The 24,832-nt window shown below is 44.7% G+C and overlaps 1 protein-coding gene across 1 annotated transcript in view; it reads right to left on the minus strand.

Annotated features, from left to right (window-relative positions):
• The window catches only part of KCTD19 (potassium channel tetramerization domain containing 19), a 487,519-nt gene that overhangs the window by 184,346 nt on the left and 278,341 nt on the right, over positions 1–24,832 (minus strand). The window contains exon 8 of the mRNA XM_029608784.1: positions 9,059–9,162. Coding sequence (XP_029464644.1) covers positions 9,059–9,162 — 104 coding nt within the window. The remainder of the gene's footprint in view (positions 1–9,058; positions 9,163–24,832) is intronic.

Here is a 24,832-nt window from a genome sequence, read left to right on the forward strand (position 1 = left end):
TGATGCAATCTGCTATCCAGTTAGAATGGGTGCACTTGGCAATGACAGTTCCAGGTTTATTAAGAGTCAAAAGAAATTAAAATCTGGATGTACTTTAAGAGTTTCAGTCTGCTCCAGATAAAAGGCTAAGGCACTTTTGCACTCCAAACTGCATGTCATCTTAGTGGACATGTGGCCTGGGAAAAATTATTGGAAGGATGATTGACTGGTTAAGATAAAAATATGACACTACCTTAGGCAGAAACTTAGGATTCATGTGTACCTTGTTGTTAAAAACCTTAGTATAAGTTGGATACGTTTTTAGGGTCTGGAGTTCAATGACTTTGTGTGCTGAATTGACCATCACCAAAAGCATGACCTTCCAGATCAAATACTTTGGCTCACAGAAGCCGTATTGCTCGCAGGGAGCTTTCATCAGCTAAGTAAATGCTACATTGAGGTCCCATGACACAGCACAAGGTTTGATGGGAGGTTTCAACAAAGCAAGCTCTATATATATTAAACAGCTAAATTCTACAACCTGATTGTAGAGAGGTCAGTGCAGCCCTCTTCAGCTTCATTGCTCAGGGACCCTCGATTCCGGAGAAAGGCAGAAGGTGGAAGGAAGAGCTTGTGGGGCTTACTGGTGGTAACTGGGAAACAGCAAACTATTTACCTATGCACTGTTGCTTTGTGTCTAACGGTAAGTGATTGCCTCAGGAGGTGATAAACACAAGGAACAGCTATTCTGTTTGGGCATTCCTGTTTCTACACATGATTATAATAGCTGCATGGGCCCTCCGATCTATTCAGCTCAGAAGAGAGAGAGGAGAAGAAGAATACTGAGAATGAGGAGGTACCCTTTACATAGAGTTTACAGGACTCAGACACATTTTCAGAATCAGTCTGAGGAGGAAGAAATGTGCAGGTTCAGATTTAATAAGGAAACCATACTGTACCTCTGCCAAATGTTAGAGCCTGAACTGCAACCTACCAGCCAAAGGGGCCATGTCTTGCCAGTACACATCAAGGTGACTACCGCCCTGGCTTTTTTGCTACTGGCACCTTCCAAACACTGCTAGGAATTACATCTGGAATCACTCAGTCTGCCAATTCAAGATGTCTAGAGCAGGTCCTGGTTGCCTTGCTCTGGAAAACACAACACTTTATCTCCTTCCCCTTCAGAAGATAGGAACAACAAGAAATAATGACTGAGTTCTATCAAATTGCATGCTTCACCTCAGTCTTGGGAGCTATTGATTGCACTCATGTGCCCCTAAGGGCACCAGGAGGAGATAAGGCCACCTACCACAACAGCAAGGTATTCCACTCCCTAAACATGCAAGTGGTCTGCAATGCCAAGGGCATCATCATGAATGTGGTGCCCCGCTTTCCAGGATCCACTCACGATGCCTACATTCTATCACAATTCAGAATTCATGACCACTTCCAGCAAGGACACATCACTAGGGGATGGCTTCTAGGTAGTAAGCTAACCACCACTTCTAACATACATAGTTCCCAGCTTTCTTTTTGTCATCCTTATACTTATGGTGTCAAAACAGGGCTCCTGTTTACTTGGCCTGTGAACTGTGCCACAATGAAACCCAGAAGGTATATATTACTCTGATTTTCTGTGTCTTATCCTACAGGTGACAGAGGCTATCCACTGAAAACCTGGCTCATGATCCCCATTGCCTCCCCTGCAACTGCCGCTGAGGCTCACTATAACAGGGCATACCGTAAGACCAGGGCTTCCACTGTCTAGAAAGATCTGGAGGATGCCTTCTTTACAGCCCCCCTAAAGTGTGCGAGATCTTTCTAGCCTGCTGTATGCTACATAACCTTGCAGTTAACAGACACATGCCTTCTCCAGAGGAGGCCCCTCAAGAGAATGAGGAGGAGGAAGAGCATCTGACTCTGGATGAATTGCAAGAAATCCATCGCTTGAGTCAAAGCCAGGCTATACAACAAAGGAGCACTCTCATAGAAAGCCATTTCATAAGGTGATAGTGGATTTATTTACAATAGAGTGCTTATTTAAATAAAGTGCATTTATTTACAAAAAAGTACAGATAAAACTTAAGAAATTAAAAGATCACTTCCTTTGGGGTTTACATTACACTCTCCAACCAAAACCCTATATTATAACACTGTTTCTCACTCACTTTCCTCCTCCCAGCCTAACCCGACCTTCACACTCCCACAGTGCCCCCATCTGCAGTAGATTACATAACTGTTAAAACTGTCAACTTACTCCACGTTGGTGTGAAGCTCTGATTAAATTTAGCGTGCACCTCCCGCCAGGCCCTCCTCAGGTAAGTGTAGTGTGTCCTGCGCCCTCGGATAGGGAAGAGGTGTCTCTTTCTCCACCACCAGGGACGCAAGCAGAGCTACACCCCTGGTGGTGAAATTTGGCTGCCTCCCCCTGCCAGCCATTTTGCATGCACTGGAGGAGCGGGAAGTCTTGCCCTTGCGTTTGCGCGCGCACATGCATGGGGCACAAAATATATGTGCACTTGTTGCAGCGCACACAAATAAGTGTGCTGTATACGATGGACACACACAAGTCGCAGACGAAACATGCGCGTATTTTGCATAGTTCGCACACATATGCTTAAACTTTGTAAAATACATGCCGCCTGCAATGCGAACAGCTACGCGCGCGCATCTTTTAAAATCTACCCCTCAGTGTAGGGTCACGGGAACTACATAGGACCTGAAATAAAAACAGGACACCCAATATACTGAACAGGCAAACAGTATTTTTAGAGGCTCTGCTCGTTTTAAACTAGTTAAATAGTAACATTGGAACATAAATTGCATTTCAGTAGTGGCTCAATATCTCACACAGCACCACCCATCACTGTACAGAACAGTTCTCTTCCAACCAGAGGTGGCTGGGCCAGCACTGACTCATCTGCAGTAGCCAAGACTCCTGGAACATTTGTTCTGCATTCTTTGACCCATGGAAGGGTCCAGCACTTGCCACCCTACACTGTAGGACATCAGGTAGGCTCTTGAGTGAGCAGCAGGACACTGCTCCACTCTCTTGCTAGCCCACAATTTGAGTGCTCTGCCCCTTTAAGAACTCAGTTATGCAGTCTCTTAGAAGGCCTGCTGCTCTCTATACAGCAGCCTCTCTAGGGCTTACATGCTGCTCCAATGGATCTCTCCTGTCTTCAGGACTAACGTCACTTTTTCAATGTTAATCTCTACACCTGTTCTGCTGATGCTGGTGCGGGGCACATCCAATAGCTGCCTCAGCCTCATTTGCTCCTGCTCTCCAGTGGCTGCCTCCGATCTTCCCAGCACAGGTCCATTCTGCATGGGCTGATATCTCTCTTCTATGTTGGTCCCGCTCTCCTCCGGCTGTGCTGTAATTCCAGCTCCAGAGGCACACAGGCTTTCTCCCTCGCAGCATGCGTTCAGAGATGCAGTTTCCCCAGCCCCTGGGCATAGCCTGTGCAGATGACTCCTTGCTCTTCTGGAGCCACTGCTCTGTTGACTCTCTCCATGGCTGAAACTCTGGGCTCCACCAATGCTGCCTCTTGCTTTCTCCATATCTCTGGGTTACTGCAGCTCTCTTCACTGGCATTTATGATCCTACATTAGCAGGAGAAGAAACAAAGCAAGTGGCAAGGACAATGGCAGCTCCCCTGGCTTCTCAAATACTGCAGCCTCCATTATTGCCTGTGTGGTCCTGTTCCCTTGCTGCACACACACTCATGCCACCACAACTCTTCATCACTAGACCCTGCTCTCTCCTGTTTGCCTCTGCAGTCCACGAAAGCAGGGAGAACATTGAGGCAGGCAAGTAGGGACTGCGGCAGCTCGCTCTAGTCTGTAGGGACCACGTTTATTTTGGGCACATGCCAGCCTCCTTCTGGCTCATGATCCTAGTGCACCAGTGGCTGTCTGTACCTCAGCCAGCATCCTCAGCTCCATGTATTGGAGAAAACATTAAAGCAAGCCAACAGCAATGACGGCAGCTGCTCTTGCATTCTGCAGACTGTTTGGCCTCTCTCCAGTGCTCTGGAGCTCCAGGAAATGAATGCACCCCAGGAGGCAAGCAGCCAGGGCTCAGTTGAAGTTCTTGGCTGCTGGGCCTATACAGCTCTTCTGTTGGCTGCAGCATTGCCTCCTCCTTTCATGGTGGTAAAAGCGTCCATTTCTGGGACGTGCAACTGGCCCCCCTTTCCTGTACTGGCCAGGTCACTCCCAGAAACCTCAACAGATAACAACCTCAGAACCCAGCCGGCATCAGATAGGATCTCAGCTACCTCCTGCTCAGACGTCATCGATTTCAACTCCACCTGCCCCAATTTCACCAGCAGAACCTCTTGGTAAGTGGCATGAGGGTTTTCATGCTTGACCTCCCCTACAGGCAGGGATGGTGGTCATTTTTAGTCCATTCATCTCTATGGGAATGTTTTTAAAACTTCTCCAAACTGCAACAAAGTCCAAAACAGACCTTTTTACTGATGTCAAAGAGTCACAAAATCACCCCCACAGACACCTCTGGTCCCTGTTTCTGAACCATCTTTATGTAACCCTCTCTGATTTAGGGGCCAGGAGGGAGGGGAGCACAAGGATCTTAGGGGCCAATTCTCAGCTTTCTCCCCTATAACACTGTGTGGGACCCCAGGTCTGAATTCTTTATTTAATGGGGGGAGAATAAATCCTTAAAGGCACAAAGTTTCAGGGGTGACTCAATTTGTTGCCATGGTTTTGGGGGGGCTAACAGTACTTTCACCTTCAGGGGATATGAGTGCCAATAAAATACAATGGAGGCTCAAACTGAGTGTCCAAATGAAATATTTACTCTCAGAATTGTTGTGGTTCACTCAGTGAACCACAACATAATTCTTAAGCAGTAGAAAAGGCATTGTCACATCAGATCTTATTACAGCAATTTATAGATCTTGGCATGAAAGGATGAAAATTTCAGTTCTACAATGGTATCTGTGCAAATGTCACTTAGTACTAGGCAGGGAAACTCTCACCTAGGGATGTGAATCGTTTTTTGACAATTTAAAAAATCGTCCAATATTTTTTAAATCGTCAAAAATCATTAGAGTGTGCGATACAATAGAAATTCCCCCGATTTATCGTGAAAAATCGTAAATCGGGGATTTGGGGGGAGGGCCCTGTCACATGGTAGGAGCACTGGATGGCCGGCGCCATCTTTAAAAATGGCACGGGCCATGGCTGGCCATCCAGTGCTCCTACCATGTGACAGGGGCCGGCCAATGGCATGGATACCCTGTCACATGGTAAAGGCAAAGGGCCATTGGCGCCATTTTTATTAGTGGCATTCGATGGCCTGAGAGTGGGAGATCACTCCCCGCGCCCCCCACTGGACCACCAGGTAATTTTAAAATGTTTTTTTGGGAGGTCGGGAGGGTGGGGGAAGCTAAGGGGTCGGTTTTTTGTTTATCGGATCGAGCGCAGCCGATAAACAAAAACCCAATCGGGCCAGACGATAAAAATTTTTAAGATTTGAATCGAAACCAGAACCGATCAGATTCCAGTTCTGATTCATATCTCTACTCTCACCCTCCAGAGCTTGGAAACGTGAATTCCCCAGTTGGACAGGGTATACTTAGTTGAGACGGAAAACCCCCTCCAAAAATACTCAGGGCAAAACAGATTACAGAGATTACACAGACGTGTCTCTATCCCAGGGTGAAGATGCCATAATTCTCCACTTCAGTTGTCACAATGGAATTTTTCTTAGGAAAAGTCCAGTAGCAGGGAACCCAGCATCTCTGCAGATGCCACCTCTTCAGGAAAAAAAAAGTGGCCACAAACTTCCTCTTGGGAACAAAATCTTTACAAAAATAGCAAAAATTAGGAATCCTCCTGCAGCAGGTCACCTCAGGTCCAGTTCCCTATGTGAGAGCTGGAGAGCAGTGGAGTCTTCCCTACCCCCTAATCTAACCTAACAGTTGGATACCCCAAAATCCCTTAGCCAGGGGTTGCAGGGCTCTCGCAAGAAGGAAACCTCAAAAAGGGCAAAAACATCCAAAAGTGTCCAACTAAATATGGAACTAGCACCAAGGAAGGCACTGATCCTCTTTCCACTAGGGTATTGGCCCAGGCTGTAAAATCTAGTATTCAAGCAGGGGAACAACTCAAAAACACTCCTATTCTCTCAAACTCCTAGCCAAAATGCCACACTGAAATGCTGCAGGCTGCTTTTATAAACAGCAGGGGGCTGGCCATTCCAGCAACCTCAGTAGAGGAGCTGTTCCGAATCATTCACCCCTCCCTCCACTACCTTTCCTAATCTAATTCAATGGGTTCAAGATTAGGGTCTATAGTGACAAGCTCAAAGGTCATCACATTAACAAGTAAATCTACCTACAACACTGCTCCTGAACAGCTGCTCCAACCACAAGAATGTTAACCTAATACACAGCTTTCTCACAAATGGCTAGGCTGACATGTACCTTACATAAATGTAGGCTAAATTCATTGACTCCAATTCAATCAAATATGAACTCCCAGATTTTACCTTTGCTCACACTCCACACCAAGCCAAAAGAGGTAAAGTGGCCATTATCTCCAGAAAATCCTTGAACCAGTCACTTTCCCTTTCACATAAGCTAGAAGGCATTGAATCGATTAATCCATCCTTCTTCAGACTGACAGTCTGAAGTGGGGGCTCCTCCTAGTATACCATCCCCTTTCTAGCAAAAATGAAGCCCTATATGACCTTCTACAGTTGATCTCAGAAATTATTCTTCAACACCCTAGGACCTTTGTTTGAGCTGATTTCAATATCCACATTGATAAGCCACGTCTAAGCCTATTAGGAATTACTAACCACCCTAGATTTTCTCAGCTAAACCCAATTAGTGAACCAACCCATATGACAGGCCATACCTTTGTCCTGATACTGGTACCCTCATAGCTACTTCATGAATCTGCACCCATTAATATACAGACCACCCATCTTACCCGAATAACTTTAGCCAAGTATATTTAGTGGGAGATTTGTCCTGCTAAATGTTAGGATAAAGTTATCCAAAGAATTTTATCCTAATAACTTTTCCACTTGCCAGCTTACTAAATATGTACCTGTACATTTTTAATCCTGCTAGTCTATCAATGTTTTATTTGGAGTCTCATGAAAGAAAAATTGAAAAAGAAAAAGTAAACAAAAAATTAGCTGAGAGGCTAGAAAAAGAGAAATGTCTCTTCACATGAGCAGAAGAAAAAGACTGAGAAGAAATGTTTGGCAGATGGCTGCACAGAAAGGCCCACGTGTTATCAGAAAAATCTTTCCATCTCCGCACCATCGGATGATATTACACTTGTGTGGCCTAATTTATCCTGCTTATCCACAGAGAATAAAGTTACTTCCCCTGTAGCAGCCTTTTTAGGTGAAAAACAGTCTGCATTGGGAACTTGTTTGTGGGCACTGTTTAGAATTTCATACCTCTTGAGTGTTTTGATGAGTTGACTTCTTTCTACAAAAAAGTAAAGCAATTAAAGGTTATGTCATAGCTCTATGAAGCTAAGATTCTCCTTTTAGGATTATAAAGCCTGTTTAATTCCCTAATCTGATTTTTATAAAGTTTTTCATTTTTTATTACTTGGTATGATTTTTTTTTGTTTTTGCTTTTTGTTTATATGTTGGTTATTTAATTTGATTTGGGTTTCATCTGTTTATGTTATTGGCTATATGTTAATATATTTTGAATATTGTTATTAAAAGAACTGTTGATTTCAATTTAACTCCACTGTACCACTTTATCACCAAAATATATTTTTGTGGATTTTGTTTTAGCCTTTTTAGTTTTTTCATGCATGAACAAGAGATGATACTATAAAAGTTTTTATCCGACAACAAGAAAGCAAGCCAATTTGGACTGTATTTGATGCTCAAACAAATAAAAGCCCATTCATACTAAATGAAATGAATTATTAAATATAGATTACTGTGATTCAAACATTAACAAAAGACCATCATATAGACAGGATGTGGACCCAGTTACCACATGTCCAGCTGTTTTAATCAATCCATATTTCATAGATTTTTCAAAAAAATAAGTCAAAAAGTAATTTTCAGAAAATAATCTATGAAATAAGGACAGATGACTAATACAGCTGGATGTGTGGTAATTGAGTCCACAACCTATCTACTGTACATGATGGTCCATTTTTTCAATGTTTCTTGATTAAGATTTACTCTAATAGTTTACTTATAGGCCCTTGAGCCAGAACATATTCCCACATTTCCCTTTGGAAAAGAAAATATATTAACACAGTGAGGTCGATATTCAAAAGCCATTTAGTCTGGTATCTGAAAAAAATTACCAGAATGTGGTCGTATAAATTGGGAGTGGGCTGGAAGCAGGCGGGAGGCATTTCCGAGAGAAGCAGAGTTAGCCGCATAAGTTATGTGGCTAACTCTAGATATTAAAAATATCTTCACAAACAATTCCACCTATTGCAAATATTTGTTGTCTACTGAGAGCAGAGATGGTATTGCTGCAGGAAATCCTCAAGGTTCACCTATGGGAACTGAATTATCTGCTTTTCTTGAGGACTCGAGAGAAGGTCAGGTTGAATGCAGGAGGTACACTACTTGTTAAATTTTTGCTTCCCCAAGATCTTGACTTAGTATTGAGGCTCTCTCTTTGTAATAGAAATGTACTTTTCTATGGACAGAAGTTATGGATAAATCCAGACTTGCCCAAGAAACTACATACAGCAAGATTTGAACCTAGGTTTCCTTGGTGTGGAGCATGCTGCTTTAACTACTAGGCTACTTTTCCACTTGTTTTTCAAAATGGCACTGGTACCATTTTGATGTACAGAGACCTCTATAGTGTGGTACAGTATACCTTCATGCAAATGTCAATTTGACAAATAATATTTGTGTGAATTTCGGTCCCCTACTAGTTAAATAAAAACCATACTTTAAGAGAAATGCAATGTAGCTACTTCCTTTTGGTCAGTTTCAGAGTTCAAAATAGAGTAAAAAAACAACCCCCACAAAACAGATAATTACCTAAATTATCTTATCTATCTATATGCTATAATTGAAAGAACTTACTGACTGTACCTTTAACAAGGTTTTTAAGTGGGTTGCATACCAGTGACTTCCTACATAAACTTTCACAATCTGATCCAGTGAATAGGCCTTTGTTTCAGCTTTCCAGTTTTCATCTGTGAAATATATTTCAAAATTTACACATTTGCCTGTTTAAGTATTTTTGAAGAGCATTTCACCTCAACACTGGTCATAATTGTTCCCTTTTATAATAAGATTTTAATAAATGTGGTTGAGCTGCAGTGCAATGCAATTTTTGGAATACAGCTGTGAATTTGAAGATCTTCAATGTGGTTCTCCACTCACTATGACTGAGTAAGTCACTTAGGCCTGGATTCACCATTCTAACGCAGAATGGTGAATCCAGCAAAAACGGGGGGCGGGGGCAAAGGGGGGGGGGGCAAGCCTGCGAAAGCCGGCAGCCATCGCACCACCACGGTGTTATCGCTGCCGGCTTTCGCACCCAATAGCGCCATCGTGAAAGGGGGTGCTATTGGGCGTGCTACTGGCGATGATAACGGTGCTTACCTTATCGCAGACATCGCAGTGTCCGCCTCCTTGCCGCCCCCAGCAAGCTATCGCATGCGATAAGCAATAGAAAATGACCCCCTTAGCTTCCTTATGCTCAAACTTAAGACTAAGTTCCTCAAATCAATGGAATATGCTCAAACTTAAGACTAAGTTCCTCAAATCAATGGAATCATGTCCATATACGTTAATTTGTATAGCACAGGCTATAAAACATAGTACGTATTATTAGTAACAATTATTTATGGGAATAATTCTAAAGAGGCTGTTCTCTAAAGATAGCATACTGATAGATCAAATATCCTGTCATATACTATAGGTGAAACTTCTAGGGCTGTGTTTTTGTTTAAAATGAAATAGGAAATGTCAACATTTCCTATTTCATTTCATTTTGTTTCATTTGTTTCATTTAGAAAATGAAAATGAAACAAAGAAAAATGAACAAAGTTGTGTTTGTTTTTCTCTCATTTCTTCCTGTCCCAACTAAACCCATACTTTAAAACTTTTTTAAAGCCCCCAAGGCTTCTTTTCCATCCCTTGTGCTCCTTGGGCCCCTCATTAACTTACCCCATTCCTGAGTCTAAATGGAGCAAGTGCGATCCCCTGTCAAAAGCAGTATGACACTGGCAGGCAGGAGAAACTAGGAATCACTACTTCCTCATTTGAACCCCTGGGATGGAGTAAGTTAAAAAGACGGGAGGACTGCATGAGAACCCCAGGATTCTTTTAAAAAGTTTTAAAGCATGGGTCTGGTAGCTATAAAAGTTTTAAAGCATGGGTCTGGTAGCTATAAAAATCACAAAGTGAAATGAAAAAAAAAAAAATCCTCCACCAATGAAATAAAACAAAAATGAAAAATAAAACACTGAATAACCTTAGCACCTTCTAGCAAACTGTACAGTTTATAATCTTCTTCAAAATCTTATATTCTAGGGATGCCATACGACTTACTAAATATCAACCGGTATTCATGTTTTTCTCTCATTATTTATTTGATTTATAGTCTGTCTTTCAGCCACTTCAAAGAGGATTACATTCAGGTAAGTGAGGTTGGTTATCTGTAGCAGATGTTCTTCATAGACAGCAGGACAAATCAACCACACAAATGGATGATGTCATCTGACAGCTCTGAGACAGAAAAGCTCTCTCAGAGCTCAGTAAGACTGAGAAGGTCTTTGAGGATGATTGGGTGTTCCCACATAGCCGTCATAACATGAGTCTAATTTTTTGTAGCAAGCTAATCTTCAACTTTAAGCAGAAAGTGGAATTGTGTGATTGATTTGTCCTGCTGTCTAAAGAAAACACCTGTTACATGTAAGCAATTTTGCTTTCCCATGGACAAATAGGACATGTGTGTATTCCCAAGTTGAGGGTTTCATACAATATTTCTCAGCTTTATTTATATTAAAATGAATTATACAACCCATAATTCATAGATAATGGAGGGAGAGTTGAAGATTCAAAGAAGCTTTTAAGTACTTCTTGGCCAAAAATGCTATCTCAATGGGATGCATTTTTAGGCAGTACTATGCAGTGAAGGTATGAATAGAAGATCATGTGGTAGCCTTATAAATTTCTTCTATAGAAGTAGAGTGGAGATGGTCTTAAGCTGCTGATGTAGCCCTCATTTGATGTGCCTTTACCTTTTCTTAAAGTTGTCAACCTGATTGAAAGCAGCAGTATACAATACAATCTGATATCTATGCTGAAAGAGTTTGTTTTATGATGGGAAAACCTTGCTGACCGGGTTGAAAGATGACTAAGATGATTTTCTGAAGGGCTTTGTCTATTTAGAAGAAGCAAGTTTGCTTACCGTAAACAGTGTTTCTGTAGATAGCAGTATGAGTTAGCCATGCTGTCTGGGAGCGTACACATGACCGGGAGTAGGCAGAATTTTCCTCAGTGAATCCCAGAGATTTGACTCTGTGCGGCTGCGCGGTCGTCTTCCCGCGCTAACTTCCATTTTCTCTCAGTCTCTTTGTAGCCAAGCAAGAAGTAACGCGTGGACTGTCCTTTATGTGACTGTCTAGGGAGAAGGGCGGGATCGCATGGCTAATTCATCCTGCTATCTACGGAAACACCATTTACGGTAAGCAAACTTGCTTTTTCCCATTGGTAGCAGGGCTGAATTAGCCTTGCTGTCTGGGAGTCCCAAGCCTCCAGGTTGTGTCCATGTATTATGTTTTAGAAGCTCAGGACACTAACCTGTACAAAGAGTACAAAGAGTACAAAAAGTCTTATCGGTTTTGAAGGGTTGACAAGACTGCTGAGCCCAGTGCCGTATCAGAGGCCGCTTGTTGTTGAAGACAATAGTGTGATGTGAAGGTATGAATGGAGGACCAAATAGCTGCTTTGAAGATGTCCAGTAATGGAACCTTTCTCAAGTGGGCACCTGATGCTGCTGTGGCACGTATCTGGTTCACCTGAGGCTTCTTATCGAGTTTGATTGAACGCTTTTCATAGCAGAACTGAATGCATTGTGATAACCAACTGGATATGGTTCTCTTAGAGACTGGTTGACTAGGGTCGTTTGGGTTTAAGGAAAGGAAGAGCTGAGAAGGTCTGGAAGGAGATTGAGTTCTTTGTTTATAGTAGGCTAGAGTTTGTTTACAGTCTAGTGAGTGCAGGAGTTGGTCACGCTTATTGTGATGAGGCTTCAGCATGAAAATAGGTAGAGTGATGGTCTGATTAAGATGAAAAGCGGAGACCACTTTGGGAAGGAAGGTGGGATAAGGTTGAAGGGTAACCTTGTCGTGGTAAAACTCAAGTAAGGAGGGTAATGAATGATTTATTTTTTTATTTATTTAAAATCTTTTCTATACCGTCGTTAAGTTAATTTACCATCACAACGGTTTACAACAAGGAATATATAAAAATTGTTTGAGATAGATAACATATTATTGCTATGCCAATAATGAGCGGTAACATTGTTCTCTTAATATAAAAAACTATTTGTTGATTTGTTTTCGTTAGTTTGATAAGTCTCTATTGCAGTTCATATATAAGGTTAACAATTTAAGGTGTATTTAGCTGTGAGAAAAAAAGGAAAATTAAAAACTACATACTCGGTGCTGAGTTACGATCTTAATCAGATTCTCCATTCTCTTTAAAAAAAAAGCATGTTTAAAGAGCCAGGTTTTTAGGCTTCCCTTGAAAAGTTTGAAGTTTCTCTGCAGTCTTATCTCCAGTGGCATTGAATTCCACAATGTGGGCCCTGCCAAATATAGTGCTCGCTTCCTTACTTGTGTAAGTCTGGCTGATTTAATAGATGGGATAGTCAGCAGTAGGGATGTGAATCATTTTTTGACGATTTAAAACAATCGTCAGATATATTTTAAATCGTCAAAAATCGTTAAGAGTCGCGATACAATAGAAATTCCCCCGATTTATCGTGAAAAATCGTAAATCGGGGGAGGGCGGGGAAAACCGGCACACCAAAAAAACCCTAAACCCACCCCGACCCTATAAAACGAATCCCTTACCTTCCCCCACCCTCCCGAACCCCCCCCCCAAAGCTTTTTACGAGTACCTGGTGGTCCAGTGGGGGCGCGGGGACCGATCTCCCGCTCTCGGTCCATCGGCGCCATTTTGGCTGCCACTCAAAAATGGCGCCGATGGCCCGATAAAAAAAAACCCCACCCGACCCTTTAAAAACGACCCCTTAGCTTCCCCCACCCTCCCGATCCCCCCAAAACATTTTAAAATTACCTGGTGGTCTAGTGGTGGTCCCGGGAGCAATTTCCCGTTCTCAGGCCGTCGGCTGCCACTCATAAAGATGGCGCCGATGGCCCTTTGCCCTTACCATATGACAGGGTATCCGTGCCATTGGCCGGCCCCTGTCACATGGTAGGAGCACTGGCTGGCCGGCGCCATCTTTAAAGACTTCGGAAATTTGGTAGCGTTAATAGAGGTTTTATCTTCCTGAGGACCATTAATTTGGCGGATCTTTCCTTTACTTTCAGTAATATGTGTTGTTTCAGGTTTAGTTCAGAGTCTATTATTACACCTAGGTTATGCACCTTTTCTGCTAATTCCACTTTTTGTTTATTTTTAAGCATTATTGGTGATTGGATTGGATTTATGTTTTTTCGTTCCAAGTGTATGAATTCAGTTTTTTCAATATTTATCACTAGCTCCATTTGGTTTAATAGCTGTTTGATTATGTCCAGATATATGTTGGCTAATTTTATTGTTTTTTCAATTGTGTCATCAATGGGTAGAATTAGCTGTATGTCATCTGCATATATATAATGTATGATACCAAGACCAGCTAGTAGGTGGCATAGTGGGAGGAGGTAAATATTAAAAAGTGTTGCAGACAATGCTGATCCTTGTGGTACTCCTATTTGTAAATTTACTTTTTTAGACATTGTGTTTTTGATTTGCACCTGAAAAAATCTGTTATTTAAATATGACTTGGACCATGCTATTGTGTTACTGTGTAGCCCTATTTCTTCGAGTCTTTTGATCAATATTTCATGGTTCGCTGTGTCGAAGGCTTGTAACTCACTCACTCTCCTAGTTGATGTGATGGCTACCAGGAATACCGTTTTCCAGGTGAGGTATTTTACATGGCATGTATCTAAAGGCTCGAAAGGAGACATCATGAGCTACTCTAGGATCATGTTCAGATCCCAGGGTACAGGTGGCTTCATCACTGGTGGTCGGAGGTAAAGCATGCCCAACATGAATCTGGAGACCAAAGGATGATTGGAAATGGGAAGGCCATTGTGAGGGTGATGAAAAACTGCAATAGCACTGATATGCACTCAAACTGACGTGGTAGCCAGACCAGCTTGGTATAGAGTATGGAGGTACTCCAGGAGATGTATGACGGTGGAGGAGAACGGATCTAGCTTTCATGGTTTGCACCATACAGCATAGCGATGCCATTTCCCTGCATAGTTGCGTCTGGTTGAAGGCTTCCTGGATGCTATAAGAATCTCTTCCACCTGGGAAGGTAGACTGAGGTGGTTTAATATTTGCTTTCAATCTCCATGCTGTCAGATGGAGGGATTGGTGCATTAGATGAAGGAGGGAACCTCCTTCGTGTGTTAGCAGTTGTTGGTGGACCCCCAGTGGAATCGGTGGGCGTATAGAAAGTCGAATGAGATAGGGATACCATGGTTGTCTCAGCCAAGCTGGAGCTATGAGAATCATGTCCACTATGTCTTGAATACATTTTTTAATTGTCCTTGATATTAGCAGAATGGGAGGGTAGGCATACAGCAAGTTCTCCGTCCAAGGAATGAGGAAGGAGTCTGGGGCATACTAAAGGCTGCTGGGGTAAATGGAGCAAAAGACTTGTGCTAGACAGTTGTCTTCCGTGACAAAAAGGTCGATTGCTGGGAAGCCCCACTGTTTGAATATGGAAAGGACTACTTCTCGATTTAAAGTCCATTTGTGCAGGTGAAAAACCCTGCTCAAGTGATCCGCCGTGACATTGTCCAGACCTGGTAGGTAGGTGGCCTGGAGTGCTACGTTGGATGTATTCACCCAATGGAGTATCCAAAGTGCTTCTGACAGAGTGTCCATGAACTGGACCCTCCTTCTTTGTTTATGTAAAACATGGCGACTTGATTGTCGGTGTATACCATAAGGCGTTTTCCTTGGATTTGAGAGAAGGTCTGTAATGCTTTCCAAATTGCCCGTAATTCTAGGAGGTTGATCTGGTATTTGGATTCCTGGGGAGACCATAACCCCTGAGTTTCTGGATCTGCGAGACGGGCTCTCCAACCTTTCCTGGAAACATCTGTCGTGAGTGTAAGCTGATGAGGAGGCACTCGGATGGGGGCTCCTGAGGATAGGTTGGTGGGAGAGAGCCACCATTGAATGTCCATGATCATTGGTTCGGTTAGGTGTATCTTGGTTGTTAGCGGTTGTAGGAACTAAGACCATTGATATTTTAGGCCCCATTGTAAGCGGCGCATGTGTAGTCTTGTGTGGGGAACCACAGGAATAGCTGCCACCATATGACCCAACAGTTGAAGTATTTGAGGTGCCAAGGCATGAGACTGGTTGCATAACTTCTGCGCAAGGCAGGAGAGAGTTTGAATTCTGACCTGTGGAAGGTAGGCCCTCTCCTTTACTGTATTGATGAGGAATCCGATGAAATGCAGTGACTGGATAGGTTGTAGATGTGATTTTTCGTAATTTATCAGTAATTCCAGAGTCTGTAGCAATTGATCGTGTGCACTGTGTGCGCCCGTAGAGTAGTCTGGTCTGATGCCACTAATAGCCAGTCGTCCAGATAGGGAAAGATCTGGATTGATAGTTGTCTGAGGTGAGCCGCCACCACCACCGCCAAGCATTTTGTAAATACTCTTGGGGCTGAGGACAGGCCAAAAGGTAGGACCTTGTACTGATAGTGTCTGTTCCGAACTTGAAAACAGAGGTAGTGCCAGGAAGAAGGGTACATGGGTATATGGGAGTACGCTTCCGTTAGGTCGATGGAACACATCCAGTCGTTGGGTTGCAGGAGAGGCAGGATGCTTTTGAGAGAGGTCATCTTGAACTTTTTTTTTTTAATATGTTTGTTGAGGTTCTGTAAATCTAGAATGGGGCGAAGGCCCCCTGACTTTTTTGGAATGAGAAAGTATTGGGAATAAAATCCCTGATTCTGTTGTTGATGAGGGATTGTTTGAACAGATCTTTGTAGTAGAAGGCTTGCAATTTCTGTTCAAAGGGATGGTAATTGGTTTGATGTACTTCGAAGAGGAGGTACATGAGGAAGGGATGGAAAAGCCATGAAATTTAGGCGATAACTTTCTCGGATGATGTCGAGAACCCAACGATCTAAGGTGATCGATTCCCAATTGCTGTAAAAATATTGGAGTTGACCTCCTATAAAGGGCGGCAGGGGTGGTTCGATGAGACTTAAACAGCAGGCGGCTGTTTTTGTGGAGCTGTCGGGCTTTGCTTAGTTGTCTCCCATGCAAGGTATGTCTGCAAGCTTATCATGGATATCTTCACGAATCGTGCTTGCCCTTAGTCAAGAAAGGCGCCAGGCAGCGATGATGGCTGAAGAAGACCTCAGAGAGGATTCAAATGCCTCATAAACTGATCGAAGCAAATGGCGTAGGCCTTCTTCCATATCTAGGAAGGGTTGCAGCAAGGTGTTCTCAGCCGAGAGACAAAGTAGATGTAACTTCTGTAGACACTCATATAAGTACTGCGTCATATAGAATTGATGGTGGTGGATTTTTGTGGACAACATGGAAGCGTGGTACACCTTACGTCCAAAGTCGTCCATGTATTTATGCTTCTTACCCGGAGGTGCATTTGCGTGAAATTTCGAATGTTTTGCCTTTGCTAACGCAGACTCTACCACAATGGAATTGTGGGGTAGCTGGGTGGAGTCGTAGATGGTAGAGTTCCTCATTCGATATTTCAGATCCATTTTTCATGAAGCAGCCATGGTCGATAAAGGGGTTTCCCACAACTTGTGGAGGACTCCGTCCAAAACTGAATGGGGTGGTAAAGCTGTTGGTTCTGGTGGCATCTCAAAGATATTTAAGATGCCTAACACTTCGGCCCGGAGATCCAGAATTTTACCGGTCTCCACATTAAGTAGATTTCCCACCTTTTCAATGAATTTTGCATAGGAGAGATGCTCCGGTGGTGAATATGGTTCTGGCAAGTCTTCTGGTGGATCCTAGGGCATGCCTGTAGAGGAACTTGGAGAGGATGTGGACGAGATTTGTGAATCCAGGCTGCGTGGGGGAACTGGAATTGGAGATGGAAAGTTGGCCAGGCTAGCTGGTCTAGGAGGAGTCGTCGTCAGTGGTGAAGGCTCAGGAGATGTTATTGGTGGTTTGGATCCTGCTTGCATAGATTCTAGATCTTCAAAGAAAGAGCTTAGTGCCTAAGTAATCTGCAGTATGGCTCTGGATGCTAGATTACCTGATTGTGGAGGTATTTGACTGACAGTTGATGGAGGTCTTATGGGCAGTGCTGCCAGAAGAATATCCTGCACATCAGTGCATTTTAATTGAAGACCTGGTGGAATGATTGGAGATGGCCTATGTCTCTGATGGAATGGTACCTGCATCTGAGGAGACAACCTTTTGCTTCGGGATACAGAGGATAAGTCGGAGAAGGAGTCTCCACTTCCCAATGGACCTCTTGAAGATATGGAATCCGGGTCCGACAAGACCTCTATCTCCACGTCAGGGCTTTCTCGTGGGGTTTAGGTGGTATGGAGTGACCAGAGTGCTCAGAATGAGTGGATGGGGCTCTGTGAGTATGTTTAGTGTGGTCCGTCTGCTTATAATGAGGTGAATGGTCTTTATGACCAGGCTGCGTCTGTTGTGTTGTGGCATGCGTTGCATGCGTCAAGGTGTGCGTCGGGCACGTGGAGTGCGTCGAGTGCGTCGAGTGTGTCGGCTTCTTGTGCGCCGTTGGGTCAGAATGCTTCAAGTGCGCTGCACACGCCGGTTGTGTCGAGTGCGCTGGCTGCGTTGAGGGTGCTCCATGTGTCGAGTGCGTCACAGTCTTCGGGCGCTCCGGCTGCGTCGAGCGCTTCGACGGCTTTGGTGCCGAAGAGCGTGGATGATCGATGCATCTGGGGTTCTTTTGTCCCGTGGAGGCAATGGGTTTGGTGCCTGGGCTGTTTTATCGGGCACTGGAGGTTTATCAAACCTGGGCCTGGCGCCTAGAATTGTGCAGAAAGGGTCCTGTGGACCTAGTGAGGTGGCCCTCTTCATCGATGTTTTCTGCTTTTTCTTCACCGGTCCCGGCGAGGAGTGCGTCGAATGCGTTGGGGCATAAGAGCCCGATCGCTTTGGCGCACTGATGCTGGACTCGGGGAGACATTCGACCACAGTCTTGGCAAGAGGCTTGGTCGTGGTCTGGCCCAACGCAAATGTAGCAATAGTTATGCCCATCAGTGATGGACATAACTTTGCCACATTGGCAGTATTTAAATCCCGATGGCTTCGGAGCCATCGATACAGCAAAAAAACTTGAAAAAAAGTTGGAAAAAGTGAAAGGAAAAAACCTTGTGTGCGAAATGACTCGCGGAAAAAAAGAGACTGAGGGAAAATGGAAGTTAGCGCGGGAAGATGACTGCGCAGCTGCACAGAGTCAAAGCTCTGTGACTCACTGAGGAAAACTCCGCCTACTCTCGGTCACGTGTACACTCCCAGACAGCATGGCTAATTCAGCCCTTCTATTGACGGGAAAAATAAAGCTTTTCTTAAATTACTTTTGGTATATGAGGCTTTGGAAAAATGATGGTAAGACAATGGACTAGCTCAAATTTGTGATACATTTTTATGATCATTCTGTTTTTATATGTATGAGTATACAAATCATGCATGATTAGGGCCTGTAACTTTCTTACTCTTTGTGCAAAGATTACTACTAAAACTGGAAAATAAAAATCTAATAAATAAAATATGTACTATAAGATATTAATAGAGCAATGTCGGAAGTACTTGGAATTGCAGCATACCATGATCTCATTGCTAGAAAGGGGTTGACTAAGGTACTGAGTGGATGGGAGGATTAGGATTGGAGTGGGGAGGTGGGAGGAGGGAGAGAGGCCTTTATTTAATAGTAAACTTTACTAGAGAGAGGGTAGGGGGAAGGGTGGAGAGTGGCACCAATGAAACTGATTTTTAAATAACACTTGGAGGGCTTTGGAGGTTGGAGAGGGGCTTGACCTGACAGGGCAATTTTTTACATTGAGTGGTGGAGGAGGAGGGCTGGGAAGCAAGCCATGATGCCCACTGTAACATTTTGTTTTTCAAATGGCTATTGCCACTTAACCAGCCACATTCTTTTGAATATAGCTGGTTAAGGATACAGTTATTCAGGAATATGTTCCTGGATAACTTTAGACCTGCAACAGGGCATGGCTAGAGATAGCCTGGTTACCCTTACATAATGCCTTTTCTACATTCAATAATGAAGTTGCTCCTGCAACAGAAAATGAAGTGGTGTCTGAAAAGTAAGAAGATACCCAATGTACCCGACAACCCTTTAACCTTATCAAATCTCATAAAAGAAAGCTCCTTCAGCTAGGAGATTCAGTCATTAGAGAAATTAAATAGGGAACTCATTTGGAGAGGGATACAATAGTTAAATGCCTTCCAGGTGTTATGAGCTCTGCCCGCGGGTCCCCTCGTGAGCAGGCTCCTTACCGTTGCTGACTTGCTGCTGCCCGATGTGGCTGAAGCCGCTGAAGTCGGGCCTTCCCTCGCGGCCGGAGCCGCGGACTCTGCTTCCCTTTGTGACCTGGAGGCTGCTCATTTTGCCTTGCTCTTCACTTGCCTTCTACGTGGCTGGAGCCGCCGCCGTCTCTGCCATCTTCGCGGCCAGAGGCCGCAAGCCCCGAGATGGATTGGCGGCTGGAGCTGCCCTCGGGGCCTCCTGCAGCGGCTGGAGCCGCTGCCATCATCGGGGCCTGTCTCCAGGCCCAGCCCTGCTGCTGCGTCGCTGACATCGGTGCAGGACCGCTGTCCACAGTCTTGCACAGCTTCCTTCCTGCTCCTAGGCACGTAGCCACGCCTCTCTACAAGATTTAAAGGGCCCACGGCCGGATATGCCCTGGGCCCCATCTTGAGTCTGTTTCCTGTGCTAGCCCTATAAAAGGGCTGTTCCTGCAACTCCTCTTCGCCTTGCATCGGAGTTTCTTCAGTCCTGGAGGCTCCTGCCTGCCAGGCTCTATCAGGTCCTTTGTCTTCTTCGTGGGAGCTCCTCGTCTCATCTTGAACCATGTCTTCGTTGCCTGAGGTCCCCGTCCAGGTGTCCTGGTGTCTCGCCTCCTGATGTCTCGCTTCCTGGTGTTCCAGCTCTCCTTGGTGTTTTGCTTCGATGCTCCTGAGCCTTCTGTTCTGCCGGCTGTTGATCTCCGGGGTGACGCTTCTCCATCTTGGGAGATGCCGGCAATGGACTGATGTCCTGTGCTCCTGAGCCGTCCTATCCTGCCAGCCTTTGTGGTGCTTCGAATGACATCGGCTTCGTCGTCGAAGTCCCGCCTCGACTGGATCCTCTCCTGCGCTTGTCCCACTCTCCGCGTGGTCCGTGACCAGCCTCCTCGGGCAGTGTAGGGCACGCAGTGGGACAGGGTGGTCCGCGACCAGCCCATTGGGTCCGCCCGTGAAGGTGGGCTGTGTAGGGCACCCTGAGAGACAGTGCCATTGTCTACCTTCCCAGCTTCTTGTCTTGCAGGACTTTGTCAAGTTCTTCATCTCGTCTGTGATGCTGTCGCATCAGCCTTGGTGTCATGTCTTCACATCAGCCTTGTTGTCATGTCTTCGCCTTCTCATAGTCATGTCTTCGTGTCAAAGCCTCCGTCTGCCCTCATCCTCAGGCCGGCCTGCTGCTCCATGCCAATTCAAGCCGCAGGTCTGGAAGGGCTTGGAACGGTCGGAGGACCGTTCACCTTCCAAAATCTTCTTGTTCGCCTTGGGAGCTTGCAGGCCCGGCAGAGGGTAAGACCTGTCTCTACCTTGCTGGGACACGTTGCCAACCCTCGGTTCGGTCCTGGATCCGTCTGGGGTCGGGCCGAGGCCCAAGGGCACACGAAATACCCGTGTCACGTAACACCAGGATCCTCAGCTGGTAGAAACACCAACCAGGTAGCCAATGCAATTATAGAAGATAGTAACGACTCTAATATCAAATTCATCATCCATCTGGGGACCAATGACCTCGCTAGAAACAGTTTTCAAGCAGTTCAGAACAAATTCCAGAATCTAGAGAAGGAGATCAGACAGATGGAAAAGAATATTGCCTATTCTGTTCATGGAAAGGGAAAGGAAAATACAAGCCGGAGAGAAAAATTTCAATATATGGCTCAAAACATGATGTAAAAAAAGTAGATTTGGATACATTGGAGGCTGGGACTATTTGGAGGAAGTAGTAAGAGACTATACCATAAGGATGGCTTATATTTGTAAGTGGCAGGAAAGAAGATCCTAAGTGAGAAATACAAGTCATGCATCAGACATTTAAATTAGAGAATGAGGATGGCAGAAGGTGGCCAATGAAACTGGAATGTTGCCCCCAAGCAATACAGGAAGTTAGAGGAGAAAATAACAAAACCAATCAGCTCAATGTTCCACGCCTAAGCAAAGGAGCAGAAAAGGTGATTAGGAGAGCAGCAAACCAAGGGAGAAAGGTTGGAAAGCTATCAGCCCAAATGCTTGTAGTCTAGGCAATACAATCCCAACCTGAAGGCCTTAATGGTAGAGCCAGACTTGTTGCTATTACAGAGACAAGATTCAATGAGTCTAATGATTGGGATACAGCCATCCCAAGCTATAACTTAAGGAAGGACAGAGAACACAGAAAAGGGGGAGGAATAGCTCTTTATGTCAAAAAGAATATCCAAGCAACTGAAATGCAAGAGATGTGAGGTAAGGAAGAAGCAGGATCCATTACTGGTGCTTGCCCACCTAAGGTTTAGAGTAGGCTCATAGGTCTTTCGACCCCCACTGAGAGCCCTTTTGCTCCAAAAAGGTATCAGGTATAAAAATCTCTCTGTAAATTAGTAGGAGATAGACCTTCGGGCAAGGAGTGCACAATGAGGTATCACTTCTAAATGAAATGCTGTTTGGGTGAAGCTGGGAAGCCTTACCAGAATGTAAAAATCAGACATCCTTACTCTTCAAATGCTTTCTCACACTGATCCCAAAGTGTCCTAAAATGGCTGGGCTAAATAGTTGTTGTACTCCTGTTTGTTGCTTTGGTAATGACTCCTTTTAATTTGGACCACTGTCGTCAGCATTTTTGAAATTCAAAATTTGAATCTTTGTGTAACTTCTCACCATCCTGGCTGTGATATCAAACCATACCATCCAATGACTACTGGTGCTAAGGTGAACACCCACCTGGACATTAGAGATTATCCCCATTTGTGAGCGCTAGGTCAAGTATCACTCCTTCTCTCATGGGTTCCATTACCATTTGTTTGAGCGGAGTACGGATATCAATAGGGGGACCCCTATGGGGTAAAATTTTTTTAAATTTTTTAAAGAAGTTCCGTGAGGAAAATTCCTGTCAGGAATCTCTAGAGAGCTCCTTAACCCACATGGCTACTGCTGCTTGGAAAAAAAAGAGACTGAAGGGGGACCCCTACTGGATGCAGGGTTAGTGCCATGCTGGGCATGCCCAGTAGGTGCCAGTCAAAGTTCTAGAAACTTTGAGAAAAGTATTCCGTGATTGGGCTCCATCCTGATGATGTCACCCATATGTGAGGACTACCACTCTGCTTGTCTTGTGAGAAATATGGACAGCCTCTTGAATAAACCCCAGAGCAGTAAAAAGTTGTAAAAACTTCATTTCTTGCAGAGACTAGCATACCCAAGGAATTATGGGGCTCTGAGGATGGGGTCCCTAGGAAAGGGGAGGGACTCCGACCTCACTTGGGATAATAGTGAGGACAACCTTTGGATGGACATAGAGGAAGGGGAAAGATCTATTCTCCAGGCTGGAGAGAGAGAGAGCTGTAGCAATAGATGGAAGAAGATGAAATGGAAGTAGAATTATCTGAAGAAGAACTGGAAGGTATGGACAATTAAGATCAATACCTTTTGAACTGTGCATTTTTAAATTGTTTCTCTGGGTGTTTGTTGGCAGTTACAGAATTGTCCTACTGCAGTATGTTTTGAACTATACCTTTTTAAATTGTTCCTTGTATGTTTATTGGCAGAGAGAGCTGCCATATTGCAATATTTTTTGAATTGTGCATTTTTTTAAACTATTCTGTGTATTTGGTGTAATGAATGGAGGTGGATCCTTGGGCCGACTGTTGGATGCACAGTCGGGAGGCAGAACACGCCTGACTGAGGCCTGGACTTCACCTGGAAACCCGAGGCGCCTCCAGAGAAGCTGTTGACACCCGAGTCGCTAGGGCTTAGGTGTCTTCGCCCTGGAAGCCCGAGGTCCCCCCAGGAGGAGCCCGTAGGAACCCGGACCGCTGGGACTTAGGAGAAGTTGGCGTAGAAGAAATCCCGGAGTGGAGCTGGAGCTGAGGTGGAACCCGGAGAAGATAGGGAGCAATCAGATCCGGCTGGCAGCTGGAGTCGAAGACGAGGGAGCGGTCCGAGGTCTAGGCGGGCAGCAGGAATCAGCACGAGTGACAGTCCGGGGTCTAGGCAGGCAGCAGGAATCAGCACGAGTAAACAGTCCGGGGTCTAGGCAGGCAGCAGGAATCAGCACGAGAAAACAGTCCGGGGTCTAGGCAGGCAGCAGGAATCCAAAAACGAGAAGGCAGTCCGAAGTAAGGCACAACAGTAAGCAGGAACTCTGAAACTGAAGAGCAGGAACAAGAATACCAGGAACAGCAACTAATCCAACCAAGAGACCTCGTTGCAAGGCAATTTCTGAGGGACTGACGCCGGCTTAAATCTCCCGCGAGTGCTGACGTCAATCGGGGGGCGGTTCAGCACATCCGGGTGCTGAGCCGTGAAAAGCCCGGCCCTTGCGCGCGCGCGCGTTCCCCTGAGGGGGAGGAGTCTCCCGCGAAGGTTGCCGGCGTCCCGCACGAGGAGAGGCCATCCCCACGCGGCCTGACCAACCCCGAATCCGCGGATCGCGGCAAGGCCCCGGAACCCGCAGAGGAGGTAAGGACTCGGGCGCCACCGCGGCGACCGAGACCGCAACATTTGGCCCTCTGCTATTAGTGCTTTGTATGCTGTGGGATTACCATATTGGGGAGTTTGATACTGTGAGATTATTGTATTCTGCAGAGAACAAATATGGAAATAATAGGCTGTGCTTGCTACACTTCGATTCCTTCTGGGGACTACATAAGACATGCATACAAATCAGGAAAAAGCCTAAAAATTATGGTAATGGAATCATTAGGTATTAACCTGCTTTGGACTTATATATTGAAAAGGTAGGCTATAAATCACATAAATAAACGAAATAAAGTAAATAAATAGTGAATGTATTATGAAGCGTTCATACCTATTAATCCATTAAAGGCAGGAAAGTTAACTATACCTCAGGAGTTTTCTGTAAGTTTAACTGTCTATTTTCCAACTGATTAGAAGTTGTCTGAAACTACAAAGATTGATTTTTAATACTGTTTTTGCAGTGTAGGCACCAGTGACGGATACCTTTTCCAGTTGAATCAAATACATACATTTTGTAAAACAAGTGTACTGCCATAACAAAACAATATTAATTTTTCCCTAGTAATCAGCACCAGTACTCACATTTCCCAAGTCACCAGCATATGCCCCTACTTAGCTCTCTTCTCTCTGCTTCACCGACTCAGCTCTCTCCTGCCCTGGACCTCTT

Source organism: Rhinatrema bivittatum, chromosome 7 (assembly GCF_901001135.1).
Source record: "Rhinatrema bivittatum chromosome 7, aRhiBiv1.1, whole genome shotgun sequence".
NCBI lineage: Eukaryota > Metazoa > Chordata > Amphibia > Gymnophiona > Rhinatrematidae > Rhinatrema > Rhinatrema bivittatum.